This window comes from Nanorana parkeri, unplaced genomic scaffold (assembly GCF_000935625.1).
Source record: "Nanorana parkeri isolate BGI_ZX_2015 unplaced genomic scaffold, ASM93562v1 scaffold618, whole genome shotgun sequence".
NCBI classification, from domain to species: Eukaryota; Metazoa; Chordata; class Amphibia; order Anura; family Dicroglossidae; genus Nanorana; species Nanorana parkeri.
The window spans coordinates 586,380-609,342 of record NW_017306886.1 but is presented as its reverse complement, the minus strand read 5'-3'; the positions used below and the strand labels follow the sequence as shown (position 1 = coordinate 609,342).

The 22,963-nt window shown below is 41.6% G+C and overlaps 1 protein-coding gene across 1 annotated transcript in view; it reads left to right on the top strand.

Annotated features, from left to right (window-relative positions):
• Positions 1 to 850: 850 nt before the first annotated feature.
• LOC108792234 (TGF-beta receptor type-2-like) overlaps positions 851 to 22,963 on the top strand; it is a 48,433-nt gene continuing 26,320 nt past the window's right edge. Inside the window, exons 1-3 of the mRNA XM_018562970.1 lie at positions 851 to 969; positions 4,730 to 4,829; positions 6,195 to 6,426. Coding sequence (XP_018418472.1) covers positions 851 to 969; positions 4,730 to 4,829; positions 6,195 to 6,426 — 451 coding nt within the window. The remainder of the gene's footprint in view (positions 970 to 4,729; positions 4,830 to 6,194; positions 6,427 to 22,963) is intronic.

The window sequence follows — 22,963 nt, the reverse complement described above, 5'->3', positions numbered from 1 at the left end:
GTAACACCCAGGAATCAGGGTTTCTCCTCTCTTTAGTGGATTGTCTACGTATGATTTACTGTTACCATTCCGTTTTGCTTCCAGAAAGAAACGTATGGAGACTACAGTCCAGGGAGAGGAAGCAGGAAGTTTAGCTCGCAGCAAAGCCCTGGGTGTGACAGGGAGTGAGAGGACATTTTCAAAGGAATTCCACTTAACAAAAAATAGTGTTGTGAATCGTGTATACAATCAGTGAACCACTACGGCTGTAGAACCTCTAGATTAGCCTACAGATGTCAACCTGTTAATAGGGTATATTTGCATACGGGTTTTTTTCCCCCCATTAATGTGGGTGGAACTGGAAAGGAATTGTCAGTTTTCTATGTGCAGTGGTTTCTTTCCTCCACAGTCTTTTTACTCCTAGAGCTTAACATGTATGATTTATAACTCAGAACAATGGGGGTTAGTCAAAGGTCACATCTCCTTCAAGAGATGATTAGCAAAGTGTGTAAAATAATCATTCAGCCTTAGTCATGGGTGAGATAGAAAAATAAGCCGTGCCTTGTTTGTTACACTTGATTTCTCGGTGTAACAAAATATATAACTGCATAATAGACAAGTAGCAAGAAAAATATTTGCCGAGACATTCATAGCCTTAGGCTAGGTTCACACCTTGGCGATTTATCGCGTGGATTGAGTCACATGACATTGCACAAAACTCAGATGCGCATTCAAGCCAATAGGGGCTGTTCACACCTTTGCGGTTTGTCGCGCGGACGAAATCGCCTGTCGCACAAAAAGGTACAGGAGCTATTTTCTATGCGTCTAAAACCGTTGCAACAACCACACGCTTTTCAAAGAACAGTCGCGCATGAAAACATGCGACAACCGAGAGCTGTGGAGAGCTGGCATCCCTGCTGAAGCATGTAGTGCTGCAGCAGCTGTGGATCGAATTGAGTTTCGGGTTGCCATGAACGCTGAAGATGTTTTGTGATGGTGGAAGTGATCAAATCATTTCTGTTTAGCCTGAATAAAAGTTAATTAAAAAGAAAATCTGATGTTTTCACTTCTTTTTATTTAGTTTTAGTTTTAAATATTATTTTAGAAATTACAGTTAAAGTGGAACCCTGGGCACAAATAATGCGGAATTGATGTAATATACAACACTTCCGCATTCTTTCAGAGGATAGGTGACCGGAGGGAGCTGATCCTGGGCTCGCACCGAGCACAGCATGCAACATTGCAAAATACAAGCTTGTATGTTAACAGGCATCGCTGCTTGTTTTTAAATTGCGGCCATTTCCCGCTTGCGCGGTCCGAGGGGGCGTGTCTGACGCCTGCTCAGATCTAGAGAGCTCCCGACCGGCCGTTTTTTTTACTACGGCCGGCTCGGAGGCAGTTAAATATATATTCTTCAATATTTTTTGTGCACCCAATGCCTTTGTATACCCAGTTATTACCATATGAAAGCAGTGACATTATCACTGTGCTATACCTAGCCTGTGCAGAGAGCAGAGCTGTAGAAGGGGCTCCACCCACTACAAGCTGCCTGCAGAAAACTACAGGAGGGGCGGATACAAGACCAGTCACCCTGCATAAGGAGAGAGAGAAGAGTGACTGGTCTGTATTACAGGAAGTTCCTGCACAGAGGCAAAGTTTCACAGGTGATTACTGTACAGATCTGGAAGACATATGGGAAGCTAGAAACGAAAGGTCACCAATATATACATAAAAATCCTAAAGCTGCAGTGTATAGAGGAAGTTAAAGAAATCCTTATAAAGCATAGACCAATTTGCTAAGGCAAGGAATAATATTCTTTCCTGATCCTGAAAGCCAATCCTAAAGCCAAACACTACAGTGTACTCTTTTGTTACATTAAAAAAGGTCTTTCCCCCCCCCCCCTTTTTTTGTAACAGAGCTTTTAATCTCTTTAGACATATGTGATACAAATAATTATCTGTTTCATATTCTTTCTGCCTGTAAGCCACTTTATAAATAACCCCTTGTGTGATTAACTGGGTGGAACATCCTGCCCATTGCATTAAGGAACAATCTTCAATAAAAGATTGCAGTGCTGTTTCATTCAGGGTCAAATAGGACAATTGCCTGAGGTCTTTGATTCTCAAAGACTCCAATTTATTGAAAGAGGGAATGTTTTATATAACATTAATTTGTCTCTTGAATAAAATGTATAAATACATTTTACAGCAACAAGAAGGCATATTACACTGAAGTGCTTAGCAGAGATCCTTTTTTTTTTACTGACATGCCACTCATCTACCATCCATATTCTCTATTTAATAAGGCAAAGCACATGTGCAAAGTGCAGCAACCCAGTATCTCTTATAGTATTTACTTCATGCCAAGGTTGCAGATATACATAACTGCAATGGTATACATACAACTAATTTACTAATGTACTAACAAATGTTATTTTATTAAGTAGCACACGCCCCAATGTCTGAACGTAGTCCTGCAAAGTGATGATATATATAAAAAAAATTGTATTTCCTCGATGTTCAATGCACACACACACTATCCACACCTGAAAAAAAACCTTTTGGCTGTACATACACTTAATTATATTACTACTAGCAAATCAGATGTTGCACTTGAATCTGTGTAATTGCTTGTGAATTATAGTTTATGGCTCATGATGTGCTGTGTAAGCTACTGCCCACCCTCCCCTTATGTTGTAACATGTCTTGTAGTGATATCACAGCTCCCGTTCAGGATAAGAATTTTAGCTGATTTGTCCTTTAACTAAATCATTCAACTGTCTCCTGACTGGCAGAACCTCTTTAAACAATGAAGGGAATGTAGAAGAACACAGTACCTAATGTTATTTTCCCCTAGGCAGATAACAGTAGATCCTGACAGATGACATTTTGTAACTTCCATCTTTCTCCTACCTAAACAGACTCTTGGTTCACAAGTAGACGTTACAAAGTAATCAGATACCAACCTTACAGTTTCTACTGGTCATTGTCTGGTTTCGGGTTTGTCGCTCCTTGGTAAAGAAATAGGGATGATCTAAACCTCGTTAAACTCTTATATTGATCTTTTAAATCAGTATTTTGGTGACAAGGTTCTATTTTTTACACATCAGTTATTGCATATCAGTAGCCTAAGGCAAGTTTTAAATCCAGTGTACGTAATGCATTTGTGCTATGAAGTTTATTTTCTTAACCAACATATTTATTGCCAGTATTATATTGCTCAAATTAGTTAACTGCCTTGCAGCAAAAAAATGGGTAAAAAAATAGGAAGCCCCTGAAATGTTAGATAGCAGAGAAGGACAGGTCAGCACAAATTCAGAGATGATTTGAAGATCTACAGCTGATTGATGAACAAATAAGTAAGTTTTTGTTAATTAAATGCATTCTTAAAATGTGACAAAAATGTGACAGTGGAGCTGAGGTGCCATGACAGACAGTGACTTCACTGCACTCATAGTGTCTTCATGCAGAGAGCAGCACTAATGTCATCGTGTCAGCACCACTGTCTGTATTATCCAGGACTAGTGATGGGCCGAGTGTTCGATTCGAACATGAGTTCGAATCGCACATCGGCAGTTCGAGCGCTCGTCGAAAGCCAAACTTTATGGGATGTTCGTGGTTTGTTCGACCGCGGACATTCCATAATTCAAAATGCCCACTGAAGCTCTGATTTGTTAAAGTCTTGTACCTGACCACAGGTCAGGTGCAAGACTTTGCCCAATCAGGGCTCAGCGGAGGAGGGGCCTGAAGGTGAAAGTTCTCTATCAAGTCCCCCCATGCTGATTGACAGCAGGCAGTGGGCGGGAGCAATAGCCAGCTTGCTATTAGCTATTGCATTTTACAATATCCAATAGCAGGCTGGGTATGGATCCCAGCCTGAAATGAAGAGGAGGCAGGGGGGCGGGGCAGAGGAGCCGCGGCCGGACCAGATAGTAGATGAAGCCGATGGACCAGGGGACCGGAGGCCGGGACAGCAGCGGACGGATCAGGGGACCGGAGGCCGGGACACTAGCGAACGGACCAGGGGACCGGAGGCTGGGACAGCAGCGGAGCTAAGGGGGGCAGCAAAGGCATGCAGCGGTCTGTGTCCCCGCTGTCTCCGCCAACACAGGCGCGGAGAGCAGCGGGGATTTGAAGGGACACATTTGACCCCCATACACTTGCATTGAGTTCGAGTTCGTATTCGAACATTTCGGCTGTTCGAATGTTCGAATACGTACTGAACATGGGGGTGTTCGGCCCATCCCTATCCAGGACCACTGATCACTAGTGGAGGATCAAGGAAGAACATGACTTAGTGAGTCATGTGACCAACCACAAGACATTTGAAAATAAAATCATAAAATACTGCCAGCGGGGGCCTTAAAGCACAGAATTGGGCTTTAAAGTGAGATTACACCTTCAATTGTTTTGTTTATGGGGGCCAGACTTACTTTTAAAAAACATTTTCAATTTTTTTTAGTTCCCTAGTGGTATCCAAATTGCTAGCCCCACCCCCTGTATCGGTGCCCCCATCAGCTAGCCGGCTGCTGTGGAGGCACCCATGTGTACACACTCACGGCAATGCCCGCACAGCGTGCGGCCAGCCATGCCCATTTTTTAGATTGTAAGCCCTCAGGGGCAGGGCCCTCCTTACCATCTTGTCTTAAATTGTATTGTGACTGTAATGTCTTCCTTATATTGTAAAGCGCTGTGCAAACTATTGGCGCTATATAAATCCTGTATAATAATAATACTTTATTATTGACAGCAAAAGGAGCCGTAGGCTCCTCTGCTCTCAGTACCTTCGCCCTCAACCAGGACATTCCGTGTATCTTCCTGGTCATGGCGGAGGATACAAGCGGCCACGGGTTAGTGTGTGTGGGTGTGTCGGGGGGGGGGGGGGGGGGGGGTAAGGGTTTTAGAAAAGTACTGGGTGTTTTTTTCCTCAATGCAGAAAATGCATTAAGGTAAAAAACACCAAGACTTTAATATTACTTTAAAGAACAATTCCAGGAAACAGGTGAAATCAGTCAGTAAATTACTAAGCACTGCAACTCGTCACTTTAAAGCTAAACGCCAGCATTCCCCCTCCTCCAAACTATCTCCCAGTACAGTAAAATTGGTCAGAAAAACAAATAACTTTTGTGAGATCTACACACTGCAGGCATCTCTGATGTGAGGATGTCAACTAGTCTTGTTACCATCCCACCGCATGTCTTAGTGGGATGGTAACAAGACCAGTCACCCTGCTCAAGGAGAAAGAGTAACGGAGACTCGTCATCTCGATTGGAAACTGCTACCCTAAGGAATGTAGAGTGACAAGTTTAGGGATGATTCCTTCTAGCCCTGCTGTAAAGTGACGAAAAAGAAAGAGAGAGTAAGGAATGGAATTCCTTTTGCAGTCGGGGCAACTTTGCTGACTGGAGTTCAGCTGTAAATAAAACATGCAGTGAGAGAAATATGGGGCTCACCATTTCTGACTTTCTTTTAAAATTACGTGCTGCCTGACTGGTTTCAGTATTTTCTTCATTGCCCTTTGAACATAGGTGCAGATCAGGGAAGTCAGAATGAAGCCAGAGCGGCAATTTTCATGTGTGTTCCACATCGGTAACTTAGAAAGTACTGACTTTGACTTTCTGTATTTGAAACACTACAATGGGTGTAGTTGGGAATTCCTCTGCGGCTAGAAAAAGATGTGCAAAAGGATACTTTCAAAAAATGTCCCAGGCCAGATGCCCAGATCTTAATCTTTATTGTGAAACAGCCGTTAAACTTCAGAGACTCCCCTTTTACAGCTGTTAACTGTGCCTTTGTATTTTCAAGATAGTGAGTCTGGTAAGGTAAACAAAAGTGCTTCCAGATCATCAGATTACCCAAAAAGTGTAAGGGGTGTACTGGCCTATTACAGCAAGGCCAAGAAAAGAGACAGAAGTTGGCGGCATTTATGTTCAGGTGTTATCCATAGTCAGAGTCTACCTTCCAGGACTGAAAAGTTGGTACAGAGATGAAACAATCATCTAACACCTGATGTCTGTAAAGTTGCACTTATGTTACTGGCTATTTGTACATGTCTTATACACATCTTAGTCCCATTGCTTTTCAGTTGGTGGCCAGCGAGCCAGCCAACCAGTCAGCCAGCCAGCCAGCGTTTTATTTAAGTTGTCTTTAAGTAAACCTCTCCACTCTTCCTCAGTGAAGCCTGCATGTGAAATGCCCTTTTCATCTCTTCCTAGATCTTCACTTCTTCACTATGTGGCCCTGTCAGGCACAACATAGCCCTTGCAAGCACAGCATCCATGCCAGGTTCTCTTTCTAGCGCACATGGGCACTTCTATGGATGGTCTGTACTCTTGGCAGCATCCACCCATCAAGTGGGGTATGGACCATGCAAAGGAATGAATAGGGCAATGCAAAGGCTATGGTTCACTGGGCCACACAGTGAAGATCTCAGGAGTGGGGAGGAAGGTAAGTATTTCACCAAGCAGACCTCGCAGAGAAAGGTTTACTTAAAGGATAACTTCACTAAAAGTGAGGTTGCCCTTTAGCTGATTCAATTAGCATGCCTTGAGAAACTGGTGCTGTTTGCAAGTGGAGAGTTGTCTAATGTTTAGTAATGCTGACAAAGCAGAGATAATTAGAGATAACCTGTATTTTCATTTACCACCAGAAGTGGGGCCATGACCCAACTTGGAATGATATCATGAATGTGTATATCTAATGAAAAGCATACTTTCCAAGAGGGTTTTGGTCATCAAAATCGTATTTCTGTGTGCTTGAGCTCATTAAGATAGCTAGTGGAGGTGTCCAGACATTCTTCTCTATACAATAAACTCCATACCCTGCTTTTTGAGAAACATTGCGTTTTCAGTTAGCATGGATGTTGCACAAGAGGCTAAATGGATGAGAAATAGTTTAATAAGAGGGAAGAAGGAGGCGTAGTTTTGTTGCTCTACAATAACTGCATTTTTTAATATTCTCCAGGGTTCTTCTAGTGTGTGCATATACTGTATGACTCATGGAAATATTTCTAAGCAAATAAATTTGCTTTGCTGCCTTAACATGTAGCTTTATTGTTCTGAGTATTGCAGGGGTATTCCCTCAAAAGTTACAACATTTACTTACACCTACAAAATGGCAAAGTGAAAGGTATAGGTGCTGTAGAGTCAAAATGTTAGCGGTTTTATGATTTAGTATGAAGTTACAGTCACTGAGTATAGCTGTCTTATTTTTTGTAGGTTAAAAATAACCTTACAGTAACTGAGCATACAGAGATGTGTCCAATGATCAAATTACATTGTTCCCTGTTTTCATGTATATGCAGTTCACACATGAAGGTGGGTGTCAGTGAAAGAATGCTAGGGTTTTTGAAGCCTCATTTCTTTTTTGTATAATTAAAAAGCAAAAAGCAGGCACGGGCAAAATATCTTTTGTCATAGCATGTATGTAACTATTTACTTGCTTGAACACTTCCTTTTACAGTGGGAATCTATAGTCCTCTTCAAGGTTTGATGCTATAGATATACATAATATTATATTATATATTGGCTTATCCTGTCAATGTGAGCTAATATTTTTTACAAAAGTATTTCTGTTCTTTTAGTTATATATGTAGATTGGGACAGTCATGCAGGCTCTGTTTCTGACTTAGTGCTGGCTAACGGCTCATGCACACAGGCGTATTAAAATATTCCCATTTAGGCTGTGTTTTGGTGTTTAATGTGTGTTTCGGTGTTTAATTACGTGCCTTTAAAAGCTTATGACATTTAGAGGTGTATGCATATAAACTAAATAAATTGGCTAGGATATTAATTTATTCTAGCCACAAGAATGAGTTTATTTGTGTACATGCATTTACACATGCTGTAAGTAAATTATGCCAGTAAGCTTCTCCTTCCTCTCTTTCATGCATCTCAAGCTGGAATATCCAGTAGTTGATCTCAGCTGCTGTTTACCAAGATGGTAATTTCATTTATGTAATATACAACAATTAGCCACTGGGATAACATTATATATATATTTTTTACTATATATATATATACAGTATATATATATAAAATCATATTATTGTTGAAATATAAAACAGCAAAGAATAAAAACAGAAAAGTCACGTCATAAACATCTTCCTTGCATTTTTTTCAATACTAATGCAGAACCTAAACTTAATACACAATAGCTTCTGTTTAAGCGAATTAGCATGTTTCTTGTCGAGACATTAATAACTGCACATTTTTTGTAGGTCTAATGGCTTTATGCCGCAGGGTCTTCCCAGAAATGTAGTCCTGGGTGAGACCTATGTGAACCATGTCCTGACATTTCAAGACATCAACTCATTGCATTGCAATTAACTAAATGTAGCTTGTTTAGGCATAATTTAAAAAAGGAATGGATTACAGTTATACCCAGCCAGAATGGAGGTCCATTATGAACCACATACATTGGAAGCACTATATCAAAATGATAAATGAATGAATCCCTTCACAACACTGTGCAAGCATTGTTTTTCAGTACTGCATCAAAATAAGGCAAGGATTGTGCGTGTGGAATTTTTTATCGCTATTGTGCATTCCCTCTCTGTGTCTTGACAGCTGATCTCTTTTATTTGCAACTGACATTCTCAACATACAGTAGTTTATTGTGCACTGTTAAATTGGTCATTTAAAGCAAGGATTCACTTCTCATTATTCGTATAGTATTCATTGGCGTGATTCTTGATGTCATCTAAATAGCCCTTTTATTGTCAGTTGTTTTTATCTGTTACTAGGATGTGTGGGTAGTAAAATGCTAGAATAGTACCACTAACATCTTGATCAGTTTAAATGCTTACTTGTTTAAGACCTGAGACTGGAACATATGATATCTAGATCCTGCAATACAAGATATGTTTCTTTACTATCAAGATGTTACAGCATAAACTAAAGTGAAAAACTTTAAAGTTAGGTACGACTCAAAATTATCCAAAATTATAGGGTGAATAAGCCCTATGGCACCTGTCATGTGAATGTGTCTGAATGCTCTAATCATTTACAAATGGAAAACCTGAGCAATACCAAACAAATAAGTGTGTGGAGACACTGATTAAACAAAAGGAAAGTTTCAAACATATGATTGGCTCCTAGTACTGCCACTTTCTTTCCAGTGCTGATATACAGTGGAATGCAAGAAACTGATACCAAGATAAATGTATTTATACTAATTACATTAAAAATCGCATTTAATCATTTATTAATAAATGCATATGTACATTAAAGTGACACTGAACTCATGGAGATAGATCCTAAAAAGCATTCAAGTATCTTAAAGGAGAACTATGGGGTTAGGGCTTTTCCCCATAGTTATCCTAAGGGTAACGGGAGGACACAAACATGCGGGAGGACACAAATCCAGGAAATGTAAAAATGTACCCTTGCAGTGGGACTACTGCAAGGGTTAGCTGCTCGTTTTTGGTCTAGGGGCTAAAATAAGCGGGGATTGGTCAGTCTAGCAGCCAAACGGGGCCGAGGATCAGGTGAGTTTATTTTCTTTGTTTCCTAGACCAAAACCAGCAGTTAACCCTTGCAGTTCTGAAATAGTCCACTGCAAGGGTTAATTTCTAGATTGCCTGGAGTTCTTTTTTAAGAATGGCACTAGTCGGGAAAGAATTGTGGCTCATTCAGGTGGGGTTGCTTTGCAGCACTTGGGTTCTGTGTTTGATTTCCAGCAAGGGCATTATTAAGACAGAGCTTGTATTCTTTGCTGGGTGCTTTGACTGCCTCCCGCATTTAAAGTTTGTTCATTGCCTTTTTACAAAATTGGACTTAGCATGCATATGTATATGTAACTATGTATGTGGATAGGGACAATAGACTGTAAGCTGGAAGCAGAGACCAACATCAGTGGTGCAGTGTTTCCTGTAGAGTGCTGTCAGCTCTAAAATGAGTTTTATTGGCTGGAATTCCTATCTAACAATTAAACAACCGACAATTTTAGCATTTGGTATTTAGACTAAATTGTGGCTGTCTTGGTTCTGTTTTTTTTCGTGCTGATGTGCCCCCTATGCTACTGTAAACATTTACGGTCCTGTGATTTTAACCTGGATACTTAACGCATACATTTTACAAGTAAGCGTAGTGAGAGAGCAGTCGGTGAAGGTGAATGAGACATTGAGCAGCTATTTTATTTTATGTGATTCTGGATGAATAGTTAGCTAGATCAACAAACATGCCCATGTGTGTGGGGGTGGCAGGAAGCACACACTGCCAGGTATCCGTTCTGTGGCATCCATCCCAGGCCTTTGCCCAATTCTTTTTTTTCCAGAAAAGATCACTTTTTCCACCTACAGCAAGCTACAAATATAAGCAAATTATTTTTCTTACAAGCGTTACAAATAAATTATTGTGGTCTTTCACCCATAGTTTCATAACAATCATGTTGCAAAGCGGTCACCTAAAGGATAACTTCAGTAGTATTGTGTGCATTTGCACAACATGCAACATTGCACATTATATACATTCTTGTGTAGCATTGCCATTCATTTTGAATGATTAGGGCAATGTACATGCTTTGCAGAACACAACAATGCACAGCAATTTACCATAATGAGTTGCAACATTTTTTCGTAGGGCTGCCCTAACGCTGTGCATGTGAACCTACATGCGTTAAAGTGACACTAAACTCAGGAGTTAAATCTAAAACATGCATTCAGGTACCTTAGCTATTAACAATATTGTACCTTAGTTGTGTATCACTTAGCTGTAGATCCTCAAATTATCTCTGAATTGGTGCTGACACTGTCCTTCTTTCTGGCGGGTGGCTACTTTTGTTCCCCATGGTCCCTTTGTGTGTTGTAAAGTAGCCGCAGCTCCAAACTCGCTCCCGTGATGGACTATAATCTCAAGACAAGCTAGTTAACTAAACATGAGATTGTAGTCCATCACAGGAGTGAGCTTGAAGTGGTGTATACAATACAGGGACTACGGGGAACAAATGCAGCCAACCTCAAGAAGGGAGGACAGTGTCAGCACCAATTCAGAAATGATTTGAGGATCTACAACAGAGTGATACACAAAACATTTACATTTTTGTTAATAGTCAGGGTACTTAAATGCATTTTTAAGATTTAACTCCTGAGTTTAGTGTCACTTTAACGTTCCACAAAAATGTAAATGGGCTTTTATTGAAGTTGTCCTTTTATTTGTTTCTTTCAAGCCTAGGTAGTAAAATACTTACCTTCATCCCCTCCTGAGGTCTTCCCTATGCAGGCTCTTCCTGGCACTGTGCAGCCTTTAGAGCTAAAACTCTCTGTGTCCTGGGTCTACAGCCCATATACGCCACTCCCTCCTTTTATTCCAGACTGGTCTGTATTAATGGCTGCCATCAGTCATCTTTAAAGGAGAACTATGAGGTGAGTGCTTTTCACTCACCTCATAGTTCTAGCTGACCTGTGACAATGAGACTGTCACAGGTCGGCTCAGTAGATCGGGAGGTGACGAACACATCCCGGGTTCGCTCGCCTCTCGATCCTGTCACGGCTCTCTGCCGTGACAGGGGGAGGGGCTGGATTCCCCTCTCCCCGCTCCGATCTGCCAACGCTGACTGGCGGAACGGACGGGGGAGGGGGCGGGTACAGCTGGCTCTGCCTCTAAATAGGCAGAGCCAGCTGTCACTCACGCAGCTGGGTGGATCCCGTCATCTACGTCGGGATCTGCTCCGGCTGCGGCGTCTCAGTATACCGCGAGCTGTAACTTGAAGGAGAACTATGGGGAAAAACACTGACCCCATAGTTCTCCTTTAAGTTTATTATGTGATGTTTTGATCTCCCCACTATGTGCTGTGGTGAAGCCATTGCATGCAATAGGGAGATGGAAGCATCTAAGACACCCAGGAATGTCAGATGCTGAAGACTCTACAGGTGTTTCTATCTGTGTAAGCATCCATATCATCTGTATCATCCGTACTGGTAGGCATTATAAATGTTTACTTTGCTGTTTGTTTCCTGTTTATTAAAGAATTCTCAAGTGTGCCAGCCTGTCATGGCCTTTATAAGATGGCCCCATGCATGCTAGCGGGTCACTAGAATGGGTTAGCTGAAGGGGACACTGTGCAAGAAGAGAGGTTGGGGACAAGACCCCTGGCTGTGCTCATTTGCTGATATAGTCCTCAAAACCCACAAAGCTAAAGTATGATTCAAGCAAACAACATCTATCCAGAAAGTGAAATTGAAGAGTAAAGAGATACATGAATCCTAATGTGATATTTATATTCATTATTTAATAACGTGTTCACATTTGTGCTGTAAATGCCCTTGTAAAATGTTTCTTATGATTATTATAGTTGTTCAGGCTTATTTAACGGCACTGGTTAAATTGTTATTGTAGCCCTCGGATAAAAGTCTAGACAATAACCCTTATGATAAGCAACAAAATTTGTTTTACACATCATAGATTTGTTTGCAGCTGTAAATCACATACCTGCTCTTAAAGTTGAACAGCAAAATACATAAAGATTCATTATACGAATGAATTCAGTTTTATTGCCAGAATATTTATAATTCCAGTCAGCCGCTCCTTTAACTCACATACTCCTGCCTCATTGGTTAACTAGAATTTTCCTTTATTATAAGTTTGCACATTTTATATTATACTGATCGTGTTGCAGGACATTTGCTTCAAAAACATTGCAGTATATTGAACACATGTAGGGCTAATTAAAACGTATTTTAAAAAGAATGTTAAAAAGCATGCAAAATTTTGATGATTCCTCCCGTTATTTCCACTTTTTTGGCTGTAGCCAAATTTTAATTATTGCATGTTTTATAATGTAAAGTAACAACTCACTTGAATTTGCTGCTCCTATGTAGGCCTTTGCTCTCACCCACTGCCTGCTCTCCTAGCACACTTTGGCCTCCTCATTTGCACTATGATTGACAGCTTGTGATGTGTGCCAAAAATTACATGATGGCACCTGAGGAGGATAGAAATGTATTATGCCAGACATTCCAATCAAACTTGCGTGTGCATGTAAAACATTAGAAAAATAATGTATTTTAAAGGCCATGCATTAAATGGGGTGTCACGTTTCTAATAATCATAGACCAGTAGATGTCTGATACTTCATCTTATCTGCAGAATATCTGTTATTAAAAGCTGCAGCTAGGGATTCCTACAGCAAGAACCTATGGATTCTTGGGGCAGGAATCCCTGGTGTGTCAGTACATATGTGGTCGCTGTCAGCCTGTCAATAACTTGAAAGTACACAGCGGCCGCATCTGTCAGCAGGAGTATACATGTATTTGTTTACCTGCAATTCGGAATAGATGACTGTCCCTGGCACAGACAGATTGCGTCCAGAGACAATCACCTTTCCCAAACCACAAGTAATCATTCATGAACAATTACATGGGGACTGCCATTCACAGATGCGGCCGCATCTGTATGGACACACCTGGGATTTCTGCCACAAGAATCCATAGGTTCTTGACGCAGGAATCCCCAGCCACAGCCAAAGGCCCCATTCACACACGAATCTGCCTGCACGTACAGCTCCGTGCTGTGTGCAGGGCCGTACTCCAGCAGCTCCTGGGAAGGACAGGTGCTGCGTGTGATTAGTACGCAGCCCCCGTCCTTCTCTATGAAGCTATGCGGCTGTACGCCCCCCTACACTCACCTCAACTGCAGGTCCGTAGGGGTGCGTGTTTTCTGGCCGGGACGCATACAGGATCCATTCCGGCTGCGTATGAATACGTTCAACCGTACCCCTATGGACGGGCAGGGCGGGTCAGCATAGGGGGCATGCGGCTGCGTAGCCCCATAGAGAAGGACGGGGCTGCGTACTAATCACACCCAGCACCTGTCCTGTAAAGCACGGAGCTGTACGTGCAGGCCGATTCGTGTGTAAATGGGGCCTAAAGCCCCATGTGAATGGGCCTTAAACTTTTTTGTAAACTTCCCCTTCTCATCTGTTAAAGTATTTATGAGAAAAGTTTCTAAAGATTGGGTTGGAACCAGAGCATTTAATGGTGTGATCTGCATCAGGGCTGGCAATATGTGTGTATTTGACATTTCAGTTAGCTGTTTGTGTTGCTTTAGCCCCCAGTGTGACAAATTAATTTTACTGTCATGATATTTGGCTCATTTGTGGCTATATTAAGCTAAAGTGTAGCTAAAAATTGTATTAGGTTTGGATAGGGTCGGGGTAAGAATCAGTGTCATGATTTATTTGCTGTTTGTGTACCTGTTATGGAGATTCACTCTCTAATTGTCCTGATCACCAATGTCACCTGGAAGGAAATTGAGGGTAAATGATGAGTTTTCTCCAGAACAGGAATATCCTCCAATGGGGACACTTGTTCACATGACAAACCTGTCTGAGAGAGGATTTTCTTCACATTAGAAAGATAACTATTCACTTCCTGTTGAGTCTACAGGACCAGAAGTGAAGGCAAATCTGTTATAAGACACAGATGGCATATGACCTGTTTTTACCTTCTCCTACCTAGAAAAAAAGTTTGGCTTTAAATATAATGTAATAGTCCATTCAATAGTCCAATGTATCCGATGTATTAATTCCTTTTATGCTTTCATGGAGCTTTTTGTCATAAGGAAGAAAAACGAATGATGTTACCCAGAATTAAATAAGTAATGTCAAACAGTGAGCAGTACAATTTGTATTAGAGGCATAGTTGTAACCTTTTTCTTGTTTATTGTCCTATACTTTATGTCTATAGTTTTTAGATTAAGAGATGTGCAATAAAAATAGCCTATATTTTGTTAGCCATGGGATACCTTTCCACACACAGACCCTAGAAATAAAACCAACACACTAAGGGGTCTATTCACGAAGCTGCCGAGGGCAGCCGAGTGAATGACCGATCTGAAGTGAAGTGAGCCGAACACTGTTCGGCTATTCACTTCAGGCTGGTACGGCTAATTTCAGCCGTACAACGGTTGAAATCAGCCGTACATCGGCTTGCTTCGTGTGGCTTCGGGTCGGGCAAACATGCTCATGCAGTTCGGCCGACCCGAAGTGCAGAAGGAGTTCGACTCAGCTGAACCAACATCTGGATCGGCTGAGCCGAACCTCCGGCAGGCTACTCACTGCTGTTCGGGCTATTCTTAAAGATCCCGAACAGCAGTGAGTGAATAGCCGAATGCCGCCGAGCAGCATTCGGCTCGGCTGTTCTGCTCGGTCCCTCAGAGGGACCGAGCAGAACAGAAAAAGAGTGAAAAAAGTAAAAAAAAGTAAATAGAAAACGATTGTGCGGAGCTAGCAGTGACAGCTAGCTCCGCCCAATAGTTTCCTATTGTCCGGTGGCTCTGCTGCTGTACAAAAAAAACGAAAAAGAAAAACTCTCCTGATGGACCTGATGGGGAACTGCAGCAGAGGGCGGGTACAATGCTAGTTTACTATTGGCTATTGCAAATTGAAATAGCCAATAGTAATGTCCCAATGCTTTTCAATGGGAAAATTCTTTTTTTTTTGTCAGAATAAAGAAAAAAAAGGACACAGCAGTGTTTCTCTCCTGGCGGCCGGGAGCAGGAGACTCCCGGGCCGCCAGGGAGAGTTAGCTGTTTGGAGATCAGTGTCCCTGGTTAGCAGGTAACCAGGGACGCTGATCTCTCTGAAAGTGGCCAGAGCCAGCCGTAAGATCACGGCTGGCTCCGCCCAGCTGTCAGAAGCAGGCTGTCGGCCGATGCATATGCGTTCGGCTCCGCTGAGCCGCTTGGCCACAATCGGGAGCTGTACGGGCTATTGTGAATAGCCCGTACAGCACCCCTTCGGTTCTACTGAACCAAAGGGGTCCTGGGGCCGAAGCTAGCCGAAGGATCGGCCGAAGGATCGGCCGAAGCTACGGCCAGATCCTTTGGCAGCTTCGTGAATAGACCCCTAAGAAAATACACTTCTTTGCAGGTATTCCTCAGGTCCTCTGTAGATCTAATATCCCATAGGCTATTAAATGTGACATTACTGCTTGTACTCTGTGAATTAAATGGAGAGACATCTTTATTCTGTCATTCCAACTTTTTTAGTGTGTTTACTTATTACATATAATATTATTTGAGCATACAGTAATTCCGTACTTTAAACAGATAAAAGTGCTAAAAAAAAATAATCAAAGAATAAATTGCACTTTTTGCCACCCTCCCCTGACAAACTATTGCACCCTCACCCCCTGCAGATGTATACTTAGCGAGATCCAAGAGTCACTGAATGTTAATATACAGATCACAGAAGAGGCAATATGGGGATCAAAGGTTGAGGTGTAAGAGTTAAACTTTATTTGAATCATTTGCTGCCGATGATCTCTACTGTGTTTAGGGAAAAAATGAATGACTCATTCATTCGTTAGTTCCCCCTTCTTTCCTTCCTCTGTTATGGGAGGAAGGGGAGTGCTCACAGATGTAAACATTACATTTGTGATTGTTGTGATTGGTCTCTCTGTGACCAGTCAGAGTGATCCCAAGGTACATAGCTGCTCAGATTAGCTTTGTGCTCTGTGTGAGAACAACTGATTGGCTGGAGTGGGACCGGCTCTTTTGACAAAAATCGACTGAAAAAATGTCTTTTGTTGAACGGGGAGGGATGGTTCTGAGAGGGCCACACAATGCTTGAATTTTGGCTAAGTCAGGACCTGGCCAAAATTCAAGCAGTGCATGGTCAGCTGAAGGCCCCTTTTACATGGGCGCCTGTCATTTCCAATCAGCAGGGGATTCATGCACAGATCCACTGCTGTTCAGAACGCATGTCATCGTTCAGGCATCTTACAATGGAGGAAAAAAATGAACATGTTATTGGGAGTCGGATGTAAGCAGACATCATATCATTCCCAATCAAGTCCGCCAAGAGAGAACTCAGTCCCATATTGTTTTTCTGGACCTAACCCCTAAATGAACACACATCCCTTTAGATCCGACTGCCATTAGACTGACCCTGGACTTCTGATCAGATCTGCCTGAAAAAACTGAGAGGATCAGAACACCCTTCTGAAAGGGCCTAAGGCTCCCTGTTGTTTATTTAGGCTTCTCGTCAAATTAAAGGATCAGTTGGGAGGCAGGTGGGAAAAGGACAGAGTGTGACTTTTGCAGGAAAGGCTGATATTTACATATAACTTTAGCAGTCAACGTCTCTCGGTCTGATGGTCATTTAGACATGTGTTTTTCTGCATTTTCCCCCACTATATGCTCGATTTGAATTGCCCAGATTTAAGAGAAGTTCATCTCCTGTATGTTACATTATAGGGAGCAATTATGTTAACTGCAGCCAAAGAGTAACTGCTATAAGTGCTATGATACATATGATGAATAACTTACATAAATGAACTCGGGGCATCATCAAGAAGATACTCTGTTATATGACACGCATAACTGATAATACTTTCAGAAACTGTAAACTGGGATGTGTGAGCTAGTACATTGCCTAATGATTTTTTGATCACGCACATTTAAAAAGCACTTTGCAAATAATGTATGTTTATGCCTGCACCGCATGTAGTTTAAAATAAAATATCAATTGAATAAAAGTCCCTTTTCAAAAAGGTGCATGGGGAATATACAATGCTGTAGCTATAAACAAAATCATGATATAACAAATAAATAGCTAGCGTAATGTTGTCACTTGTTTTAGTGATGTATAAAATAAAATATTTGAGAACGCAAAGTGTTTATGTGGTTTAAAATGGCTCTTTTTATGGTACAGTGTGTTTAAATGCCATGTAAAATGGCATTAATGTGTCATATAAAGCAGTGTTTATTTGTAGAAGAACAGTGTGTTTAGTGCAGTTTAGATGTTCATTCTCCTGCAGTTATGTGGTGCCATTTATACATTCTTAGCGAAGCGTGCAGCCAATAAAAATTGCTACTGGTGTGATTGGAAGAGTGAAAATTAATCCTTGGATGTGCATTAGTAACACACATTTGCCTGTAAATGTTAAAGAATGCATAGGGCACCATAAAACTTGATTGCTTCCTCCTAAATCATATTATTTTTAAATATTAAGACCTATTCATTTTGGAAAAATAGCATCTAAGGGAGAACTAGCAGTATATTTTGTGTACTATATCATAGCTCACAACTGTCACTCATTTGAAGGGACTGCACCTCTTTTGCAACCAGATCCCGCAATCCATCTTTCCTCCTCTGTTGTCCCTCTTTTTGGACAGATGGGTAGACCTCTATAATAATGGCATTACTTAACAAGCAAAATGTAACCCCTCTGCCAATCCCTCCACTGGCTTCCAATAGCCCAAAGGATAACATTCAAAATATTAACAACAACTTACAAAGCCATCCAGAGCTTAGCCCCCGGCTATATCTCCAACCTCATCTTTAGGCCCCATTCACACTGAGCGATTCGCAAATTGCGCGTTTGTCGCGCGATTTGCATTTTGCGCGATGCGATATCTCGCAAATGCTTGCATTGAGCAAGCTAGAATCGCGGCAAAATCCGCTCCAAAAAGGGTCCTGCTGTAGCGACGCACGACCCGCGACAGCGACTGACAGAGCCCCATTGCCATGCATTGGAGAGCGATATCGCGCGGTAAATAGCCGCGATATCGCGGGAATTACCGCGCGATAAATCGCTCAGTGTGAACTGGTCCTAAAGTATCACCCACCGTCCCCTCCGCTCCTCCCAAGACCTCCTGCTCTAGCTCCCTCATCAAATTCTCCCATGCTCACCTGCAGGACTTCTCTAGAGTCTCTCCCATTCTTTGGAACTCCCTACCCCAACTTGTCTGTCTATGTCCTACTCTGTCTGCTTTTCGGCGATCCCTAAAGACGCATCTCTTCAGGGAAGCCTGTTCTACCTCAATCTAACCACTGTACCATCATTATCACAAACAATTCATCCCCACACAGCTTCCACCTCATGTATCACATGTCCCTCCCTTTTAGATTGTAAGCTCTCACGGGCAGGACACTCCTTACCATCTTGTTTTGACTTGTATTGTAACTGTAAAGTGCTGCACAAACTGTTGGCGCTATATAAATCCTGTATAATAATAATAATAATATAATAAACGCATATACAAATAGCGCACAACAAAACTTTAAAATGATACACACACATATGACATTGCGTATTAAAGCCACTTACGTTAATTACTGTACTTTTTGTTATTTTGGCTACTTTTACATTTCTTTTAGCGACTACCTGTACAGGTGTAAAGAGCAATCCGCTCATGCTGGCTGATGTAGATATCTCCCTTGAACAGTGAATGGAGTGTGGCCTAGGTGTGTGATTCATATTCTGTAGTAGGAGACAGTTTAGATTCTCCATGTAGATTACAGTAGTTAGACTAAACATCTGGGGCTGACTGGTCCTCTCTCTTCTCTAGCTCTGACCTCTATTATGTCAGGCATGACGCCAGAAATCTATGCAAACATCTGAGAAATTAGTGTCTCATCTGAATTACATTTTTCTAAATGCAGGTGAGAATAAAAAAGGAACATTATGTTCCCCTTGCTGTCACTGTTTTCCTTTTCTTACCTTGATTGTGGAATCTGAATTGATTTTACAAATTATGTTTAAGGGTTGATTTACTAAAGGCACATAGGCTGTTCACTTTGCGAGGGAGTTTTTTCTTTAGATTAGTGAATGCGTTGAAGCTCTGCTGACTTCCATCATCCAATCATGTGCAAGCAAAACCCTGACAGAAAATCTTTTAAACCCCTCCAAAACTGAAAAAAGTGGCCGGAATTTCCCTTGAAATAACGCAGAGGGCGCAATAAGGTGCCTTATTACTGACAAGTCCTTGGAAGATTTGAGTCTACAAAACAACCATCTAATGCAAAAAGTACTAGGAACTGTCCATCAAACATGCAAGACTCTAAGGAGTTGAGTTACTAAAGGCAAATATGCTATCCACATTGCAAGGGAGTGTGCAATTGGCAGGGAAGCTTCTGTTAGCTTTGTAAATGTGGTGACAATTCACTTTACAAAGAATACCCAATCACCTGCAAAGAAACGTTAAAAAAAACCCCAAAAAACAAACATGAATTTTGTTTGCATATGATTGGATGGTTGAAGTCAGCAGAGCTTCACCTCATTCACTAGGCAAAGTGAGAATTTATTTTGCTAAGTGAACAGTCTTTAGTACATCAACTCCTGTGTGCATTGTGGCTTTCCTGAAGGTCTCCCAGCTGATGTGCAGGCAGCTGTGCAAGCTTCACACACAAAAATATAAAATATATATTCGTGTGCTTTTGAAGCACCTTTGAGCATTTTGCGGGAGTTTAGCTTCATGCATTTTTCTTTCTGGTCCAATGAAATGCAGTAGCATCTGAGACATCATGCAAAAATGCTTCAGAACACGCTCGAAAATGCATGTGATGTGCATTTTACGGTGTTTGAGGTAACACTAAACTCATGAGTTAAACCTTAAAAATGCATCCAAGTACTTTAACCTTCCTGGTGGTATTCCCGAGTGTGGCTCGGGGTTCATTTTCAGTACCAAGAGCGGTAACCGCAAACCACACTCGGGATTATTGCCATGAAAAACAATGTACCGCTTTGGCATGTTAAAATCTTCCATAATCATACCGCCAGGGAGGTTCAAGAGAACTATGGGGTCAGTGCTTTTTCCCATAGTTCTCCCCAGGGTCATGGAAGGACACAATCTAGCGTCCTCCCGTCACCCAAAGCTCAGTATACCGCGAGCTACATCTCTCGGTATACTGAGACCACCACAGCCGGGACGGATCCCGACATTACTGTCTTGATCCACCCAGCTGCGTCATTGACAGCTGGCTCTGCCTATCTAGAGGCAGAGCTAGCTGTACCCGCCCCTCCCCTGTCCGTTCTGCCAGTCAGCACTGGAGGATCGGACAGGGGGGAATCCCTGCAGGGAGCCGTGAGTGACAGTCACGTCTCTCTGCAGGGACAGGATCGAGAAGTGAGCGATGGTATGTGTTTGCTCACTTCCCGATCTATTGAGCCGACGTGTGACAGTTTAATTGTCACACGTTGGCTCGAACTATGAGGCTGAGGGATTTTCACTCACCTCATAGTTCTCCTTTAACTATGAACAAAAATGTAACTTATTTGTGTATCACTCAGCTGTAGATCCTCAAATCATCTCTGAGTTGGTGCTGCCACCCCTCCAACCTCAGTCCTGCGATGGACTACAATCTCATTTTTAGTTTACTTACTTGTCTTGAGATTGTAGTCCATCACGGGAGCAAGCTTGGAGAGGTGACTACTTTACAACACACACACGGACCATGGGGAACAAAAGTAACCACCCTCCAGAAGGAAGGACAGTGGCAACAATAATTCAGAGATGAATTATTCATGATTTAATAGTTAAGGTACTTTAATGCATTTTTAAGGTTTAACGCCTGAGTTTAATGTCACTTTAAGGTGTTTCCATTGAAGTCTGTAGAGACAAGAACACTAAAATCTTTGTGAAAAAAAATCATGTACTTTTTTAAGCGACAGGTGTTTTGCTATAAGCAACAGAACACTCCAATGTGAACAAGGGCCATAGAAAACAATGGGATTCCGTGTGTTCAATGTTTCATAGCTTTGAGCTAAACCACACCTATGTGTGAACCTTGCAGGGTCCTAGGGAGTCACCCTTGTGTGTGTTAGTAAGCTGTGTGTGTCTCCACAAACACACAGGCACAGCAAGGAAATCTACTCCCCTCCTCCTTTCTCCCTCCTCAAAGCTAGTAGATGAATGGCTGCTGAAGACTGTGCTCTCCCTTGTGATCGTGTACTGAGCAGGAAGTTCAGGGAAGCTGAGTTGAGAGAGTTGAAGCTGTTCAGAAACATGATGACTGTAAGCGCTTGGGTAAAAACTTTAAGAACTACTTTGCTGGGCAATGTATATTTATTTGATCTGGATTTGTTATTAAAAAAAGTTTGAGCGTTTAATACTACTTTAATTCCTGAATTTCAGCTTTAACTTGCAATTTCACAGTATTTGTGTTTAAAAAAATGATCTCTGTTTTGATACCTCAGCAAAGCTAAAACAACATGTGCCAAAAAAGAAAAGGAAAGAAACTTGCTTATGATATGTAGAGATATCTACAAACAACAAAGTGGCAAAATACCGTTCTACAGTAACTTTAGATGTTTTCATGCTACACGCTACAAGCTTCAGGTTCCTGTGGTTTTCTGCCTATGTGTTATCCAAATAGTTCAAGAGAAAGCGCCGTTCATGGCGTCCCTGTTTGCAATGTATCTTGGGCCCCCACCCACACAAACCAGCATGCAACTATGAGTCAGACTACACACTGACAAATGTATAGATCACTGCTAAAGGGAGAGGGGATATTTCAACAACTTGGCATTGTGAAGTTAAGCAACATTTGGCAGGAGCTAAATATATGTTCATCTAGGTTTTAAGTGGATATGTACCGAAGCTTAAATAATAATTATTCTTTTAACTCACTCTGAATACAGCTTCATTCCAGTCTTGTGATCTGAAAAATAAATCATCGGCTTTTTAGAACCCACAAATGTGCAAGCATGGCCAATGCAATTCATCACTGCTGCATGTTTAGTATGAGTACATTAGGAAATGCACTGAAATGTTTTTTAGTATCATGTAAACACAGACTATATATTTTCCAGTGACCTCCAGTTACTCACCCTGAAGTGGCCCTAAAGCTTGTCATATACTGGTAGATATTCTTATGAATGTTCATACCAAAAACCAGAACATTTCATAATGACATCAGGGACTTTGAAATTTCATTTGATTAGAACAGGGGTAGCCAAACTGCGGCCATCCAGCTGTGGTGAAACTACAATTATTATCATGCATCTGCCTCGGTAGGCCTTACCTGTGGCTGTCAGAGTCTTGCAATGCCTAATGGGACTTGTAGTTTCATCACAGCTGGAGGGCCGCAGTTTGGCTACCCCTAGATTAGAACATTTAATTCAAAATCCACATTCATTATTAGTTTGATTTATTTTTGTTGGTCACTACAGTCAAAAACAATCATAGATTTAACCCCATTTAACTGTTAATAAAGCCAATAAATGTTCTGAAAACACATTTTTTTAAACACAATTTTACTT